The 18,273-nt window shown below is 35.3% G+C and overlaps 1 protein-coding gene across 2 annotated transcripts; it reads left to right on the top strand.

The window, feature by feature from the left end:
* Window positions 1-4,851: 4,851 nt before the first annotated feature.
* On the top strand, window positions 4,852-6,055 carry LOC123316068. 2 transcript variants are annotated; one of them, XR_006538014.1, is made up of 5 exons: window positions 4,852-4,988; window positions 5,051-5,254; window positions 5,520-5,561; window positions 5,622-5,870; window positions 5,960-6,055. XR_006538014.1 is itself a non-coding variant. In XM_044902003.1 (4 exons), the coding sequence occupies exons 1-4, from the start codon at window positions 4,924-4,926 to the stop codon at window positions 5,695-5,697; spliced, it is 387 nt and encodes a 128-aa protein (XP_044757938.1). In that variant the 5' UTR covers window positions 4,852-4,923; the 3' UTR covers window positions 5,698-6,045. The 2 variants fall into 2 exon arrangements, 1 of the variants encoding a protein (XP_044757938.1); XM_044902003.1 differs by having other exon boundaries at window positions 5,622-6,045.
* The last annotated feature ends 12,218 nt before the right edge of the window (window positions 6,056-18,273 follow it).

Raw genomic sequence — 18,273 nt, forward strand, 5'->3', positions numbered from 1 at the left:
GTTCGAGTAGTGGGGATAACTACGACAAGCTCCCGACAGCGATTCGGTATATAAACCATCGCAGCTTAAGTGTTGCTCAGTGCTTGGGATTGCAGCAGCGCAAACGCTCTACTATTGACCAGTTTGATGCTATTCTAGAACAATTGAGTTGGTCGATCGTCCAGTTTGTGTGCTCTCTCCTCGTGTACATTGGATATTTCTAGCGACTCAATCAAAACGCTTCGTTTTCAATATGGCGTCGAAATCTGAAAACTACTCGTACGAAATGTTCGAAGATGGAAATATTATAACCGAGAAGACTTTCCATCTCATTTCATCTAGTAGGCGTTCGGATCGATGCATTATGATATCAGGAGTTGAAAACGCTGGTAGAAGAAGAGTTGAGTTAGGTAGAAATATTTATGAACCAAGAATTACTCCTCAAGATCTCGAAGTTCTGCTCTCTGAGCCATTTTGCTCGATACAAGGACAATATTGAGGAGGGGAATTTCATCACGGACATATCATTTAGTTGACTAGATGATCAAAAAATAGGACGAGGATGAATCAGCATCACTCATTCATTCAATAAAAATTCGAGTATAATAACCACAATTTGCATAGATTCTTGTTTCCTTTTCACTCCAAAGTGAAGTGATATTCGATTATTTGCAATTTCGAGTATATAAGAATATATACTTTGACATCAAATGTCAGAAATATTCGAATTTTCGAGACCACTGCTATTCTCCAGGTTTGTCCTCTCTTCAAAACATAGTTGTTTTGACTTTTCAGGAATCAAGATCAGAGTGTCTCTTTTCTATGAATTGCATATGGTATAAGAGTGAAATCGATGAATTAATTACACATAACTCATTGCAGAGGAATTGTTTCATTATATTCAGTTCTGATTCCACCCTTAGCATATCGCTGCTTGATAGTCTGAAAGTATGGTAAGATTTTCAACATGAAATCAGTCCCTTCCTATGAAACTGAGCTGTCGCTTTTTTACAATGAGACACTTGCATGTAATTTCACTGAATCTTATCAAATGAACGATATATAGTCCTTATTCAATATATGCCGAAATTTTGGAATCATCCTATTCATCCTAGGCCCAATTTTGATTTTGGAATAATGAAAACAGCAAAGAAAAAATGAAAATAACTCGCTGATGAGGAACTACATAATGAAGAAAAATAAAGAATACTAGTATCATTGTTTTCATCTTCTCAAGTGGCGATAATAATAGAATAAAAATTCTATCTCAGAGTGCACCGACTAATTATGAACTGCGGTGGACTCTTAGACAAGGCCAAAAGTTGTTCGAGTAGTGGGGATAACTACGACAAGCCCCCGACAGCGATTCGGTATATAAACCATCGCAGCTTAAGTGTTGCTCAGTGCTTGGGATTGCAGCAGCGCAAACGCTCTACTATTGACCACTTTGATGCTATTCTAGAACAATTGAGTTGGTCGATCGTCCAGTTTGTGTGCTCTCTCCTCGTGTACATTGGATATTTCTAGCGACTCAATCAAAACGCTTCGTTTTCAATATGGCGTCGAAATCTGAAAACTACTCGTACGAAATGTTCGAAGATGAAAATATTATAACCGAGAAGACTTTCCATCTCATTTCATCTAGTAGGCGTTCGGATCGATGCATTATGATATCAGGAGTTGAAAACGCTGGTAGAAGAAGAGTTGAGTTAGGTAGAAATATTTATGAACCAAGAATTACTCCTCAAGATCTCGAAGTTCTGCTCTCTGAGCCATTTTGCTCGATACAAGAACAATATTGAGGAGGGGAATTTCATCACGGACATATCATTTAGTTGACTAGATGATCAAAAAATTGGACGAGGATGAATCAGCATCACTCATTTATTCAATAAAAATTCAAGTATAATAACCACAATTTACATAGATTTTTGTTTTTGTTTTGTTTTTCACTCCAAAGTGAAGTGATATTCGATTATTTGCAATTTCGAGTATATAAGAATATATACTTTGACATCAAATGTCAGAATTATTCGAATTTTCGAGACCACTGCTATTCTCCAGGTTTGTCCTCTCTTCAAAACATAGTTGTTTTGACTTTTCAGGAATCGAGATCAGAGTGTCTCTTTTCTATGAATTGCATATGGTATAAGAGTGAAATCGATGAATTAATTACACATAACCCATTGCAGAGGAATTGTTTCATTATATTCAGTTCTGATTCCACCCTTAGCATATCGCTGCTTGATAGTCTGAAAGTATGGTAAGATTTTCAACATGAAATCAGTCCCTTCCTATGAAACTGAGCTGTCGCTTTTTAACAATGAGACACTTGCATGTAATTTCATTGAATCTTATCAAATGAACGATATATAGTCCTTATTCAATATATGCCGAAATTTTGGAATCATCCTATTCATCTTAGGCCCAATTTTGATTTTGGAATAATGAAAACAGCATAGAAAAAATGAAAATAACTCGTTGATGAGGAACTACATAATGGAGAAAAATAAAGAATACTAGTATCATTGTTTTCATCTTCTCAAGTGGCGATAATAATAGAATAAAAATTCTATCTCAGAGTGCACCGACTAATTATGAACTGCGGTGGACTCTTAGACAAGGCCAAAAGTTGTTCGAGTAGTGGGGATAACTACGACAAGCCCCCGACAGCGATTCGGTATATGAACCATCGCAGCTTAAGTGTTGCTCAGTGCTTGGGATTGCAGCAGCGCAAACGCTCTACTATTGACCACTTTGATGCTATTCTAGAACAATTGAGTTGGTCGATCGTCCAGTTTGTGTGCTCTCTCCTCGTGTACATTGGATATTTCTAGCGACTCAATCAAAACGCTTCGTTTTCAATATGGCGTCGAAATCTGAAAACTACTCGTACGAAATGTTCGAAGATGGAAATATTATAACCGAGAAGACTTTCCATCTCATTTCATCTAGTAGGCGTTCGGATCGATGCATTATGATATCAGGAGTTGAAAACGCTGGTAGAAGAAGAGTTGAGTTAGGTAGAAATATTTATGAACCAAGAATTACTCCTCAAGATCTCGAAGTTCTGCTCTCTGAGCCATTTTGCTCGATACAAGAACAATATTGAGGAGGGGAATTTCATCACGGACATATCATTTAGTTGACTAGATGATCAAAAAATTGGACGAGGATGAATCACCATCACTCATTTATTCAATAAAAATTCAAGTATAATAACCACAATTTGCATAGATTTTTGTTTCCTTTTCACTCCAAAGTGAAGTGATATTTGCAATTTCGAGTATATAAGAATATATACTTTGACATCAAATGTCAGAAATATTCGAATTTTCTAGACGACTGCTATTCTCCAGGTTTGTCCTCTCTTCAAAACATAGTTGTTTTGACTTTTCAGGAATCAAGATCAGAGTGTCTCTTTTCTATGAATTGCATATGGTATAAGAGTGAAATCGATGAATTAATTACACATAACTCATTGCAGAGGAATTGTTTCATTAGATTCAGTTCTGATTCCACCCTTAGCATATCGCTGCTTGATAGTCTGAAAGTATGGTAAGATTTTCAACATGAAATCAGTCCCTTCCTAAGAAACTGAGCTGTCGCTTTTTCACAATGAGACACTTGCATGTAATTTCACTGAATCTTATCAAATGAACTATATATAGTCCTTTTTATTCAATATATGCCGAAATTTTGGAATCATCCTATTCATCTTAGGCCCAATTTTGATTTTGGAATAATGAAAACAGCATAGAAAAAATGAAAATAACTCGTTGATGAGGGACTACATAATGGAGAAAAATAAAGAATACTAGTATCATTCTTCATAGTTCATGTCCATGCTGATTTAATATTAATAAAATTCACAGGGAATTGGACAATAGTTTATTCTCAAAGTACTTATAACGAAACGTCGGCGATGTTATAAGTACTTTGAGAATAAACTATTGTCCAATTCCCTGTGAATTTTATTAATACTAGTATCATTGTTTTCATCTTCTCAAGTGGCGATAATAATAGAATAAAAATTCTATCTCAGACTGCACCGACTAATTATGAACTGCGGGGGACTCTTAGACAAGGCCTTAGACAAAAGAAAGAGGAGACGCAGCATGCAATGACAAATACTGAAGCCAACATTCAAATGTGCAGAACTGAACTGGGCGATTGTATTACTACGGATTGGGAATTACGCCAAAATCTGTACGACGTTGTCACGTTTCCGGAGATTTCAGATTTATTAGTATCGAATATTTCTAAAGTAGCAGTTAAGAGTACTATTTTTCTCCTACTATTGATTTTGTAAACATACGAATTGAGTATTCATGCAATGAAATGCTACGAATTTTAAATTTAACAAAAAACTGTATATTATTAGGTTTGTTCGTAGAGTGGTTCACAACGGTTGTGAACTATACAGAGCAAGCGCAAATGGATTTTCGCTACCCTAAAATGGAATTGCGCTTGCTCTGTACAGTTCACAACCGTTGCAAACTACTCTACGAACAAACCTATTCAACCAAAACTGTGTCCACAACATTGCTTCTTTCGTTAGAATTCATCCCCTCTTAAAATCTATATCCACAGAAAACTTGGGTAAAATCATATAAAAGAAAGTACTTAACCTATTCCCAGTCTTTCCGTTCTTACTTTCACGGCTGAAACAACAGAATTCCCAGTTACTTCCAAATTCAACGGTTGTTTAACATTCATCTCTGCTCCACGTGACAACATTGGTTTTCCTAGTTTCATTCATTAATTGTTTCGCGGCCGATCTAGAGATCGCTGGACCAATCAAAGTGATTTGCCCCGATTTGACATTTGATAGTTGATACATCGTTGCCAACGCGATATCGTCCGATGTCTACGTGAGTTTAGTGTCGAAAAAGTGTTTTTCCTAGTTTTTTCTGAATATTTTGATAAAAAAACATTTATAAAATGGTTCGTAAGTGTCATGCATGTGGTAAATTGGACTCATACAACCCCAATTTGAGTTTTCACAGGTTAGTTTTATTTTGCATATCATTGGCGTAGATTGAACAATCTCCTTATAATTTTCTTTCAGATTTCCTTCTGATATTGAGAGAAAGAATATATGGCTTTCAATTTTGGGCTTAGATGATACAAGAAACTTGCCACAGAATATGTTCTTATGTTCAGAACATTTTGAACCCAAAGATTTTGGTTTTCGGGTGAATGGTACCAAATATCTTAAAAATGATGCCAATCCTATTCTAATGAAACAATTCTTTGGACTTACGTCTTCAAGGTAAGTTTCTATGAACTTCCTAGGTTTTTATTTTAATTCAACCAGTTAAATTGGGATATTCGTGAGGAAAATCTCTGAAAATCATTTACGGATAACAGCTATAATAATGCCTAATGTTACGAATGATCAGAGTTGTATAACTGAATTAAATTGAGAAATACGTATCAGTCTTAGACAAAAGTCTTCCTTTTATATAAGGTATCAGTAATCATTGGTAAATATAGAAATTATTTAGTATAATTTCATTGAATTGAAACTTTTGCAGCTCCAGTTCCACTGTGAATGAAACTCCCCCAAGTGCTAAAAGGTATTTATGCAGTTATAATTTACTGTATGAGAATGAATATTGAAAAAATTATGTTTACAGAGATCAACTTCCATCCCTTGATGAAGAAATTTATCAGAATATAGATGCTATTGCTTGTTCTCCGAAGAGAAGGTAAAACTTGTATTTATTGTTACATTGCAGACTAACCATATTTTGTGTAATTTTTGTTTTCAGTGTTGAAAATATTGAATCTCCTGTTGTAAAACTGGAACAACCAGTTGAAAAGTTCGATTTAATGCCTTCCAGCTCTACCGAGAAACCAACTTCATCTAAAATTAGAAGGGGAAGGTAAATATTTTATTCAAACGCTCTGCCCAACAATATATTTTATTAACTGTTCCTATAAGTTCATGACTAATTATACTGTTTCATTTAAGAAAGAGGGCTTATGTGGGAGAAATACATACCAGTGATTTTTCTACACCTGAGAAAAGGAAAAGGAATATGAATATTATAAGGAAGAGAGTACAGAGGCAAAATAAAAAGATTCGCATATTACAGCAGTCTGTTCGAAGGATGAAGCATAAAATAACCTCCATGAAAACATTGCTAGACTATTTGAGAGAAAAATCGCTTATATCAGAATCTGCCGAAGTAACTATATCTGTATGTTTCCTTTTAGTTCATTGTTACAAGTGCATAAATATTATGAAGCACCCAGATTGAAGAATCTTACTTTTTCAGGCATCTGTCAATCCTGGAGCTGCAAGTGATTTATTCCAAAGAATGTTGAAAGGAAAGCGTAGCCAAAAATATAATCCAACATTGAGAGCCTTTGCATTAACTTTGGCCTTCTATTCACCAAAAGGGTACAATTTTGTTAGAAAAACCTTCAACAACAGCCTACCTCATTTAGAAACTATCTCAAAGTGGTACAGATCTGTGGATGGCAGTCCAGGATTCACAAATGAAGCATTAACTGCCTTGTCTCTAAGACAAAAAGAAGTTTCCTATCCGTTATTATGCAATCTTGTTATGGATGAAATGTCTATCAGACGTCAAGTTGAATGGACAGGTTCTAAATTCACGGGATATGTGGATGTTGGTACCAACTTAGATTCTGACATTCTACCTGAAGCTCGAGAAGCATTAGTCTTTATGCTAGTGTGTTTGAATGGTTCGTGGAAAGTTCCTGTGGGATATTTCTTGGTAAATGGGTTGGTGGCAACAGAAAAAGCTGAGTTGGTGAAAAAATGTCTGGGTTTTCTACATGAAAGTGGAATTAAAGTAATTTCGTTAACTTTTGATGGTGCTCCTTCAAACTTTTCAATGGCTGAAATATTGGGAGCAGATTTCAGTGATCCATCAAATTTGCGAACCAAATTTGAGTGCCCTTTTAGTCAGCATGAAATATTCATTAATCCTGATGCCTGCCACATGATTAAGCTGGTGAGGAATTGTTTCGCGTCTAAAAGTGGCTTACGAAATACTGAAAATCTGGAGGTGAAATGGAGTTATGTTTCCAATTTAGTAGATAAGCAAGATATTGAAGGCCTGCATGCTGCTACGAAATTAAGACATAGGCATTTACAATGGATGAGAGAAAAAATGAAGGTACGATTAGCAACTCAGACACTTAGCAAAAGTGTAAGTGATGCTATAGATTTCTTGAGAGATGATCTTAAGTGTCCTGAATTTCAGGGGTCGGAAGCCACTTCTGACTTTATTTTGAAATTCAATAACTTATTTGACATTTTTAACTCAAGAAATACTTGTGCAAAATATTTCTTTAAAAAGCCATTCATGTTAAGTACAGCTGAAGCCTTCTCAGATTATATGAGCATGATGAAAAGATATATTCTTGGTTTGACATTGAATGGGGTTCCTATCACAAGAAGTGGAAGAAAAACTGGATTTTTAGGTTTCTTGATTTGTATCGAAAGTTTAGAGCAAATGTACAAGAAATACATTATTGAAGAGAAAATGCTCAAATATCTTCTCACATACAAACTTTCGCAAGACCATTTAGAGCTGTTTTTTGGATGCATTAGAAGTAAAGGTGGATATAATAATAACCCCACTGCAAGGCAGTTTGAGGCAGCTTACAAGAGGTTGATTGTCCACTCTCAAATATCTGCTACTGACACAGGAAATGCAATCAATCTGGAATCCATCAGTATCTTGACATGTGGATCTGCAGTTAGCATTCTATCATCTGAACATGCAAACAATATTGAAAATGATGATCAGTATGATTCAGTAATGAAAAGTGTGTTTATGGATATGGAGAAATTTGAATTTGCTACCTCAACAGCATGGAATCTCACTCCCTATGCAGAAGATATTGTGGGATATATTTCTGGGTATGTTGTCCGGATACTTGAGAAATTTATTTCATGCCGAAAATGCCTTGATCTTTTGAGAAACGATGTAGATGTCTCGCTTCTACAGAAGAGAAAAACTTATGGAAAATTGATTAGGGCCAGCCAATTTATAATTGATGTTTGTAAAGAGGGTGAAAAATTCTTCAGTTTTTTCCATAAAACCACAAACATTTTGAACAAAAAAGTAGAGCATTTATTACAAGTGCTGATCAGTCAAACGATGCATAATATTAGTTCATCCATTTTAGATCATTTCGAAAATCATCTTTACGATGGAAATTTTATTGATGGACACGCAGATCAGTTGATCAAAATGATTTTGAAAAATTATTTTAGAATAAGAATCCATCACGAAACAACTAAACTTTTGGATGTTTCAAGAAAAAATAGATCAAGATCTTTAAACACCAAAATTATATTGTTTAGAAATGAATAGTTGAGCACAAGATGTTGTGGGATATAGGTCTGGACTTGTTTTGTGAAAACTTGAAAATTTTATTTGATGTCGATAGTCTGTGTCGCATCAGATTTTAGTATTTATCTATACGTAATTGTTTATTTATCAGTTATTCATTTTTTTATAGTGCTTTATGATAGGTGTGGACCTTCTAGCCTTACAGACTGCTTTTTTCCTCTTTTCTAAGCTTGAGTCAGTATTTTGTGATCAACAGTATTTATATTGATGCTAGGATTTTTTTTAGAAACAATTCAATAGCAATATTACTTATGTACGATTGTGAATACTTTCTGAAAGTGGAACCATGTCACCATTATTTTTTGAGTTCTTTTAAATACATTTTAAGATATGATACTGCATCATGTTCAACTGTTCAAACCTTACCTACTGCTTTTTTTTCCCTCCTTCTTTCTAAGCTTGTGTCAGTTCTGTTAAATGAAAAATATTCAAATCGATTTATGATGTCTTCCAAGAAAAATTCAAAAATATTATATTACTGATTCATGTTTGTGAATGCATTCTGATAGTGAACCATGTCACTATTATTTTTGTTTAAGATATAAATTTTGTATAAAAAATTAAGTTTCCATAATAATCTGTTTTGTTAATTGTGTTATGATCATATGTAAATAAAATTATAAAGCACAAGATTGCGGTAATATTTTTTTACCCCCACTGATCGCGAATTCCGGAATTCCATCAAAAGTATAAGTATACCACACAAATTCCAGCAACAAGAATATAAGTTTTGAATGGGAGAATTGTATGAATAAGATATTCTTATTCTAGTTCCATGTGGATACATATTCATGGGGACATAACTTTTCTGCAAAAATTCTTCAGACAGTGCTGAGAAAAATGTGATATACAAGAATCTTCTATTCATCAGAATAACTTTGGTTCAGGATAATATGTAATTTACTAATCAATAGTAAAGAAAATATCTATTGAATTTGTATTCCCCTGTTTGAAACTTTCTCTCTATATGGTGCATGAAGTACGTAACTTTTCCAATGAAAAAACATACTGCCCTGTTGGCATACGAATTTATTGCATAATAACAAAGAAAATGTATCAGATTTTATATCATTGTGAATGTATGTGGAAATCAAATTTATTTACAAGCTCCAAATTTTGAACCTATAATAGGTATACTTTTATAGATTATATTTCTGTATACCCACGATTTCTCATATGATTCAATTAATCCATATAGAACAGCGTGTGATATCGGTATAAAATATTGATTTCAAATCCTTCAACAACAGAAGCACGACGCCACTGGTGCCCGTTTGATTTACGCGGTGGAAGTCTCTGCATTGTTGCCAGGGCGATATCAAGTGGTTTAGCTGTCCTTGTTCCACTCATGGGAAATAGTTCTACATGTTGGCTTCAACTATACTTGAATTTATGAATGACATGCTGCGTCTCCTCTTTCTTTTGTCTAAGGACAAGGCCAAAAGTTGTTCGAGTAGTGGGGATAACTACGACAAGCTCCCGACAGCGATTCGGTATATAAACCATCGCAGCTTAAGTGTTGCTCAGTGCTTGGGATTGCAGCAGCGCAAACGCTCTACTATTGACCACTTTGATGCTATTCTAGAACAATTGAGTTGGTCGATCGTCTAGTTTGTGTGCTCTCTCCTCGTGTACATTGGATATTTCTAGCGACTCAATCAAAACGCTTCGTTTTCAATATGGCGTCGAAATCTGAAAACTACTCGTACGAAATGTTCGAAGATGGAAATATTATAACCGAGAGGACTTTCCATCTCATTTCATCTAGTAAGCCTTCGGATCGATGCATTATGATATCACGAGTTGAAAACGCTGGTAGAAGAAGAGTTGAGTTAGGTAGAAATATTTATGAACCAAGAATTAATCCTCAAGATCTCGAAGTTCTGCTCTCTGAGCCATTTTGCTCGATACAGGTACAATATTGAGGAGGGGAATTTCATCACGGACATATCATTTAGTTGACTAGATGATCAAAAAATTGGACGAGGATGAATCAGCATCACTCATTTATTCAATAAAAATTCAAGTATAATAACCACAATTTACATAGATTTTTGTTTCCTTTTCACTCCAAAGTGAAGTGATATTCGATTATTTGCAATTTCGAGTATATAAGAATATATACTTTGACATCAAATGTCAGAATTATTCGAATTTTCGAGACCACTGCTATTCTCCAGGTTTGTCCTCTCTTCAAAACATAGTTGTTTTGACTTTTCAGGAATCGAGATCAGAGTGTCTCTTTTCTATGAATTGCATATGGTATAAGAGTGAAATCCATGAATTAATTACACATAACCCATTGCAGAGGAATCGTTTCATTATATTCAGTTCTGATTCCACCCTTAGCATATCGCTGCTTGATAGTCTGAAAGTATGGTAAGATTTTCAACATGAAATCAGTCCCTTCCTATGAAACTGAGCTGTCGCTTTTTTACAATGAGACACTTGCATGTAATTTCACTGAATCTTATCAAATGAACGATATATAGTCCTTATTCAATATATGCCGAAATTTTGGAATCATCCTATTCATCTTAGGCCCAATTTTGATTTTGGAATAATAAAAACAGCATAGAAAAAATGAAAATAACTCGTTGATGAGGAACTACATAATGGAGAAAAATAAAGAATACTAGTATCATTGTTTTCATCTTCTCAAGTGGCGATAATAATAGAATAAAAATTCTATCTCAGACTGCACCGACTAATTATGAACTGCGGTGGACTCTTAGACAAGGCCAAAAGTTGTTCGAGTAGTGGGGATAACTACGACAAGCTCCCGACAGCGATTCGGTATATAAACCATCGCAGCTTAAGTGTTGCTCAGTGCTTGGGATTGCAGCAGCGCAAACGCTCTACTATTGACCACTTTGATGCTATTCTAGAACAATTGAGTTTGTCGATCGTCCAGTTTGTGTGCTCTCTCCTCGTGTACATTGGATATTTCTAGCGACTCAATCAAAACGCTTCGTTTTCAATATGGCGTCGAAATCTGAAAACTACTCGTACGAAATGTTCGAAGATAACCGAGAAGACTTTCCATCTCATTTCATCTAGTAGGCGTTCGGATCGATGCATTATGATATCAGGAGTTGAAAACGCTGGTAGAAGAAGAGTTGAGTTAGGTAGAAATATTTATGAACCAAGAATTACTCCTCAAGATCTCGAAGTTCTGCTCTCTGAGCCATTTTGCTCGATACAAGAACAATATTGAGGAGGGGAATTTCATCACGGACATATCATTTAGTTGACTAGATGATCAAAAAATTGGACGAGGATGAATAACCGTCACTCATTTATTCAATAAAAATTCAAGTATAATAACCACAATTTGCATAGATTTTTGTTTCCTTTTCACTCCAAAGTGAAGTGATATTCGATTATTTGCAATTTCGAGTATATAAGAATATATACTTTGACATCAAATGTCAGAAATATTCGAATTTTCGAGACGACTGCTATTCTCCAGGTTTGTCTTCTCTTCAAAACATAGTTGTTTTGACTTTTCAGGAATCAAGATCAGAGTGTCTCTTTTCTATGAATTGCATATGGTATAAGAGTGAAATCGATGAATTAATTACACATAACTCATTGCAAAGGAATTGTTTCATTAGATTCAGTTCTGATTCCACCCTTAGCATATCGCTGCTTCGGCTGCTTGATAGTCTGAAAGTATGGTAAGATTTTCAACATGAAATCAGTCCCTTCCTATGAAACTGAGCTGTCGCTTTTTTACAATGAGACACTTGCATGTAATTTCACTGAATCTTATCAAATGAACGATATATAGTCCTTCTTATTCAATATATGCCGAAATTTTGGAATCATCCTATTCATCCTAGGCCCAATTTTGATTTTGGAATAATGAAAACAGCATAGAAAAAATGAAAATATCTCTTTGATGAGGAACTACATAATGTAGAAAAATAAAGAATACTAGTATCATTGTTTTCATCTTCTCAAGTGGCGATAATAATAGAATAAAAATTCTATCTCAGACTGCACCGACTAATTATGAACTGCGGTGGACTCTTAGACAAGACCAAAAGTTGTTCGAGTAGTGGAGATAACTACGACAAGCTCCCGACAGCGATTCGGTATATAAACCATCGCAGCTTAAGTGTTGCTCAGTGCTTGGGATTGCAGCAGCGCAAACGCTCTACTATTGACCACTTTGATGCTATTCTTGAACAATTGAGTTGGTCGATCGTCCAGTTTGTGTACATTGGATATTTCTAGCGACTCAATCAAAACGCTTCGTTTTCAATATGGCGTCGAAATCTGAAAACTACTCGTACGTAATGTTCGAAGATGGAAATATTATAACCGAGAAGACTTTCCATCTCATTTCATCTAGTAGGCGTTCGGATCGATGCATTATGATATCAGGAGTTGAAAACGCTGGTAGAAGAAGAGTTGAGTTAGGTAGAAATATTTATGAACCAAGAATTACTCCTCAAGATCTCGAAGTTCTGCTCTCTGAGCCATTTTGCTCGATACAAGAACAATATTGAGGGGGGAAATTTCATCACGGACATATCATTTAGTTGAATAGATGATCAAAAAATAGGACGAGGATGAATCAGCATCACTCATTTATTCAATAAAAATTCAAGTATAATAACCACAATTTGCATAGATTTTTGTTTCCTTTTCACTCCAAAGTGAAGTGATATTCGATTATTTGCAATTTCGAGTATATAAGAATATATACTTTGACATCAAATGTCAGAAATATTCGAATTTTCGAGACCACTGCTATTCTCCAGGTTTGTCCTCTCTTCAAAACATAGTTGTTTTGACTTTTCAGGGATCAAGATCAGAGTGTCTCTTTTCTATGAATTGCATATGGTATAAGAGTGAAATCGATGAATTAATTACACATAACTCATTGCAGAGGAATTGTTTCATTATATTCAGTTCTGATTCCACCCTTAGCATATCGCTGCTTGATAGTCTGAAAGTATGGTAAGATTTTCAACATGAAATCAGTCCCTTCCTATGAAACTGAGCTGTCGCTTTTTTACAATGAGACACTGGCATGTAATTTCACTGAATCTTATCAAATGAACGATATATAGTCCTTCTTATTCAATATATGCCGAAATTTTGGAATCATCCTATTCATCCTAGGCCCAATTTTGATTTTGGAATAATGAAAACAGCATAGAAAAAATGAAAATAACTCGTTGATGAGGGAATACATAATGGAGAAAAATAAAGAATACTAGTATCATTGTTTTCATCTTCTCAAGTGGCGATAATAATAGAATAAAAATTCTATCTCAGACTGCACCGACTAATTATGAACTGCGGGGGACTCTTAGACAAGGCCAAAAGTTGTTCGAGTAGTGGGGATAACTACGACAAGCTCCCGACAGCGATTCGGTATATAAACCATCGCAGCTTAAGTGTTGCTCAGTGCTTGGGATTGCAGCAGCGCAAACGCTCTACTATTGACCACTTTGATGCTATTCTAGAACAATTGAGTTGGTCGATCGTCCAGTTTGTGTGCTCTCTCCTCGTGTACATTGGATATTTCTAGCGACTCAATCAAAACGCTTCGTTTTCAATATGGCGTCGAAATCTGAAAACTACTCGTACGAAATGTTCGAAGATGGAAATATTATAACCGAGAAGACTTTCCATCTCATTTCATCTAGTAGGCGTTCGGATCGATGCATTATGATATCAGGAGTTGAAAACGCTGGTAGAAGAAGAGTTGAGTTAGGTAGAAATATTTATGAACCAAGAATTACTCCTCAAGATCTCGAAGTTCTGCTCTCTGAGCCATTTTGCTCGATACAAGAACAATATTGAGGAGGGGAATTTCATCACAGACATATCATTTAGTTGACTAGATGATCAAAAAATAGGACGAGGATGAATCAGCATCACTCATTCATTCAATAAAAATTCGAGTATAATAACCACAATTTGCATAGATTCTTGTTTCCTTTTCACTCCAAAGTGAAGTGAAATTCGATTATTTGCAATTTCGAGTATATAAGAATATATACTTTGACATCAAATGTCAGAAATATTCGAATTTTCGAGACCACTGCTATTCTCCAGGTTTGTCCTCTCTTCAAAACATAGTTGTTTTGACTTTTCAGGAATCAAGATCAGAGTGTCTCTTTTCTATGAATTGCATATGGTATAAGAGTGAAATCGATGAATTAATTACACATAACTCATTGCAGAGGAATTGTTTCATTATATTCAGTTCTGATTCCACCCTTCGCATATCGCTGCTTGATAGTATGAAAGTATGGTAAGATTTTCAACATGAAATCAGTCCCTTCCTATGAAACTGAGCTGTCGCTTTTTTACAATGAGACACTTGCATGTAATTTCACTGAATCTTATCAAATGAACGATATATAGTCCTTATTCAATATATGCCGAAATTTTGGAATCATCCTATTCATCCTAGGCCCAATTTTGATTTTGGAATAATGAAAACAGCATAGAAAAAATGAAAATAACTCGCTGATGAGGAACTACATAATGAAGAAAAATAAAGAATACTAGTATCATTGTTTTCATCTTCTCAAGTGGCGATAATAATAGACTAAAAATTCTATCTCAGAGTGCACCGACTAATTATGAACTGCGGTGGACTCTTAGACAAGACCAAAAGTTGTTCGAGTAGTGGGGATAACTACGACAAGCCCCCGGCAGCGATTCGGTATATAAACCATAGCAGCTTAAGTGTTGCTCAGTGCTTGGGATTGCAGCAGCGCAAACGCTCTACTATTGACCACTTTGATGCTATTCTAGAACAATTGAGTTGGTCGATCGTCCAGTTTGTGTGCTCTCTCCTCGTGTACATTGGATATTTCTAGCGACTCAATCAAAACGCTTCGTTTTCAATATGGCGTCGAAATCTGAAAACTACTCGTACGAAATGTTCGAAGATGGAAATATTATAACCGAGAAGACTTTCCATCTCATTTCATCTAGTAGGCGTTCGGATCGATGCATTATGATATCAGGAGTTGAAAACGCTGGTAGAAGAAGAGTTGAGTTAGGTAGAAATATTTATGAACCAAGATTTACTCCTCAAGATCTCGAAGTTCTGCTCTCTGAGCCATTTTGCTCGATACAAGAACAATATTGAGGAGGGGAATTTCATCACGGACAAATCATTTAGTTGACTAGATGATCAAAAAATAGGACGAGGATGAATCAGCATCACTCATTCATTCAATAAAAATTCGAGTATAATAACCACAATTTGCATAGATTCTTGTTTCCTTTTCACTCCAAAGTGAAGTGATATTCGATTATTTGCAATTTCGAGTATATAAGAATATATACTTTGACATCAAATGTCAGAAATATTCGAATTTTCGAGACCACTGCTATTCTCCAGGTTTGTCCTCTCTTCAAAACATAGTTGTTTTGACTTTTCAGGAATCAAGATCAGAGTGTCTCTTTTCTATGAATTGCATATGGTATAAGAGTGAAATCGATGAATTAATTACACATAACTCATTGCAGAGGAATTGTTTCATTATATTCAGTTCTGATTCCACCCTTAGCATATCGCTGCTTGATAGTCTGAAAGTATGGTAAGATTTTCAACATGAAATCAGTCCCTTCCTATGAAACTGAGCTGTCGCTTTTTTACAATGAGACACTTGCATGTAATTTCACTGAATCTTATCAAATGAACGATATATAGTCCTTTTTATTCAAAATATGCCGAAATTTTGGAATCATCCTATTCATCCTAGGCCCAATTTTGATTTTGGAATAATGAAAACAGCATAGAAAAAATGAAAATAACTCGTTGATGAGGAACTACATAATGGAGAAAAATAAAGAATACTAGTATCATTGTTTTCATCTTCTCAAGTGGCGATAATAATAGAATAAAAATTCTATCTCAGACTGCACCGACTAATTATGAACTGCGGTGGACTCTTAGATAAGACCAAAAGTTTTTCGAGTAGTGGGGATAACTACGACAAGCTCCCGACAGCGATTCGGTATATAAACCATCGCAGCTTAAGTGTTGCTCAGTGCTTGGGATTGCAGGAGCGCAAACGCTCTACTATTGACCACTTTGATGCTATTCTAGAACAATTGAGTTGGTCGATCGTCCAGTTTGTGTGCTCTCTCCTCGTGTACATTGGATATTTCTAGCGACTCAATCAAAACGCTTCGTTTTCAATATGGTGTCGAAATCTGAAAAATACTCGTACGAAATGTTCGAAGATGGAAATATTATAACCGAGAAGACTTTCCATCTCATTTCATCTAGTAGGCGTTCGGATCGATGCATTATGATATCAGGAGTTGAAAACGCTGGTAGAAGAAGAGTTGAGTTAGGTAGAAATATATATGAACCAAGAATTACTCCTCAAGATCTCGAAGTTCTGCTCTCTGAGCCATTTTGCTCGATACAAGAACAATATTGAGAAGGGGAATTTCATCACGGACATATCATTTAGTTGACTAGATGATCAAAAAATTGGACGAGGATCACCATCACTCATTTATTCAATAAAAATTCAAGTATAATAACCACAATTTGCATAGATTTTCGTTTCCTTTTCACTCCAAAGTGAAGTGATATTCGATTATTTGCAATTTCGAGTATATAAGAATATATACTTTGACATCAAATGTCAGAATTATTCGAATTTTCGAGACCACTGCTATTCTCCAGGTTTGTCCTCTCTTCAAAACATTGTTGTTTTGACTTTTCAGGAATCAAGTTCACAGTGTCTCTTTTCTATGAATTGCATATGGTATAAGAGTGAAATCGATAAATTAATTACACATAACTCATTGCAGAGGAATTGTTTCATTAGATTCAGTTCTGATTCCACCCTTAGCATATCGCTGCTTCATAGTCTGAAAGTATGGTAAGATTTTCAACATGAAATCAGTCCCTTCCTATGAAACTGAGCTGTCGCTTTTTTACAATGAGACACTTGCATGTAATTTCATTGAATCTTATCAAATGAACGATATATAGTCCTTATTCAATATATGCCGAAATTTTGGAATCATCCTATTCATCTTAGGCCCAATTTTGATTTTGGAATAATGAAAACAGCATAGAAAAAATGAAAATAACTCGTTGATGAGGAACTACATAATGGAGAAAAATAAAGAATACTAGTATCATTGTTTTCATCTTCTCAAGTGGCGATAATAATAGAATAAAAATTCTATCTCAGAGTGCACCGACTAATTATGAACTGCGGTGGACTCTTAGACAAGGCCAAAAGTTGTTCGAGTAGTGGGGATAACTACGACAAGCCCCCGACAGCGATTCGGTATATGAACCATCGCAGCTTAAGTGTTGCTCAGTGCTTGGGATTGCAGCAGCGCAAACGCTCTACTATTGACCACTTTGATGCTATTCTAGAACAATTGAGTTGGTCGATCGTCCAGTTTGTGTGCTCTCTCCTCGTGTACATTGGATATTTCTAGCGACTCAATCAAAACGCTTCGTTTTCAATATGGCGTCGAAATCTGAAAACTACTCGTACGAAATGTTCGAAGATGGAAATATTATAACCGAGAAGACTTTCCATCTCATTTCATCTAGTAGGCGTTCGGATCGATGCATTATGATATCAGGAGTTGAAAACGCTGGTAGAAGAAGAGTTGAGTTAGGTAGAAATATTTATGAACCAAGAATTACTCCTCAAGATCTCGAAGTTCTGCTCTCTGAGCCATTTTGCTCGATACAAGAACAATATTGAGGAGGGGAATTTCATCACGGACATATCATTTAGTTGACTAGATGATCAAAAAATTGGACGAGGATGAATCACCATCACTCATTTATTCAATAAAAATTCAAGTATAATAACCACAATTTGCATAGATTTTTGTTTCCTTTTCACTCCAAAGTGAAGTGATA

The sequence above is a fragment of the Coccinella septempunctata genome, chromosome 1 (assembly GCF_907165205.1).
Source record: "Coccinella septempunctata chromosome 1, icCocSept1.1, whole genome shotgun sequence".
Lineage (NCBI taxonomy): Eukaryota > Metazoa > Arthropoda > Insecta > Coleoptera > Coccinellidae > Coccinella > Coccinella septempunctata.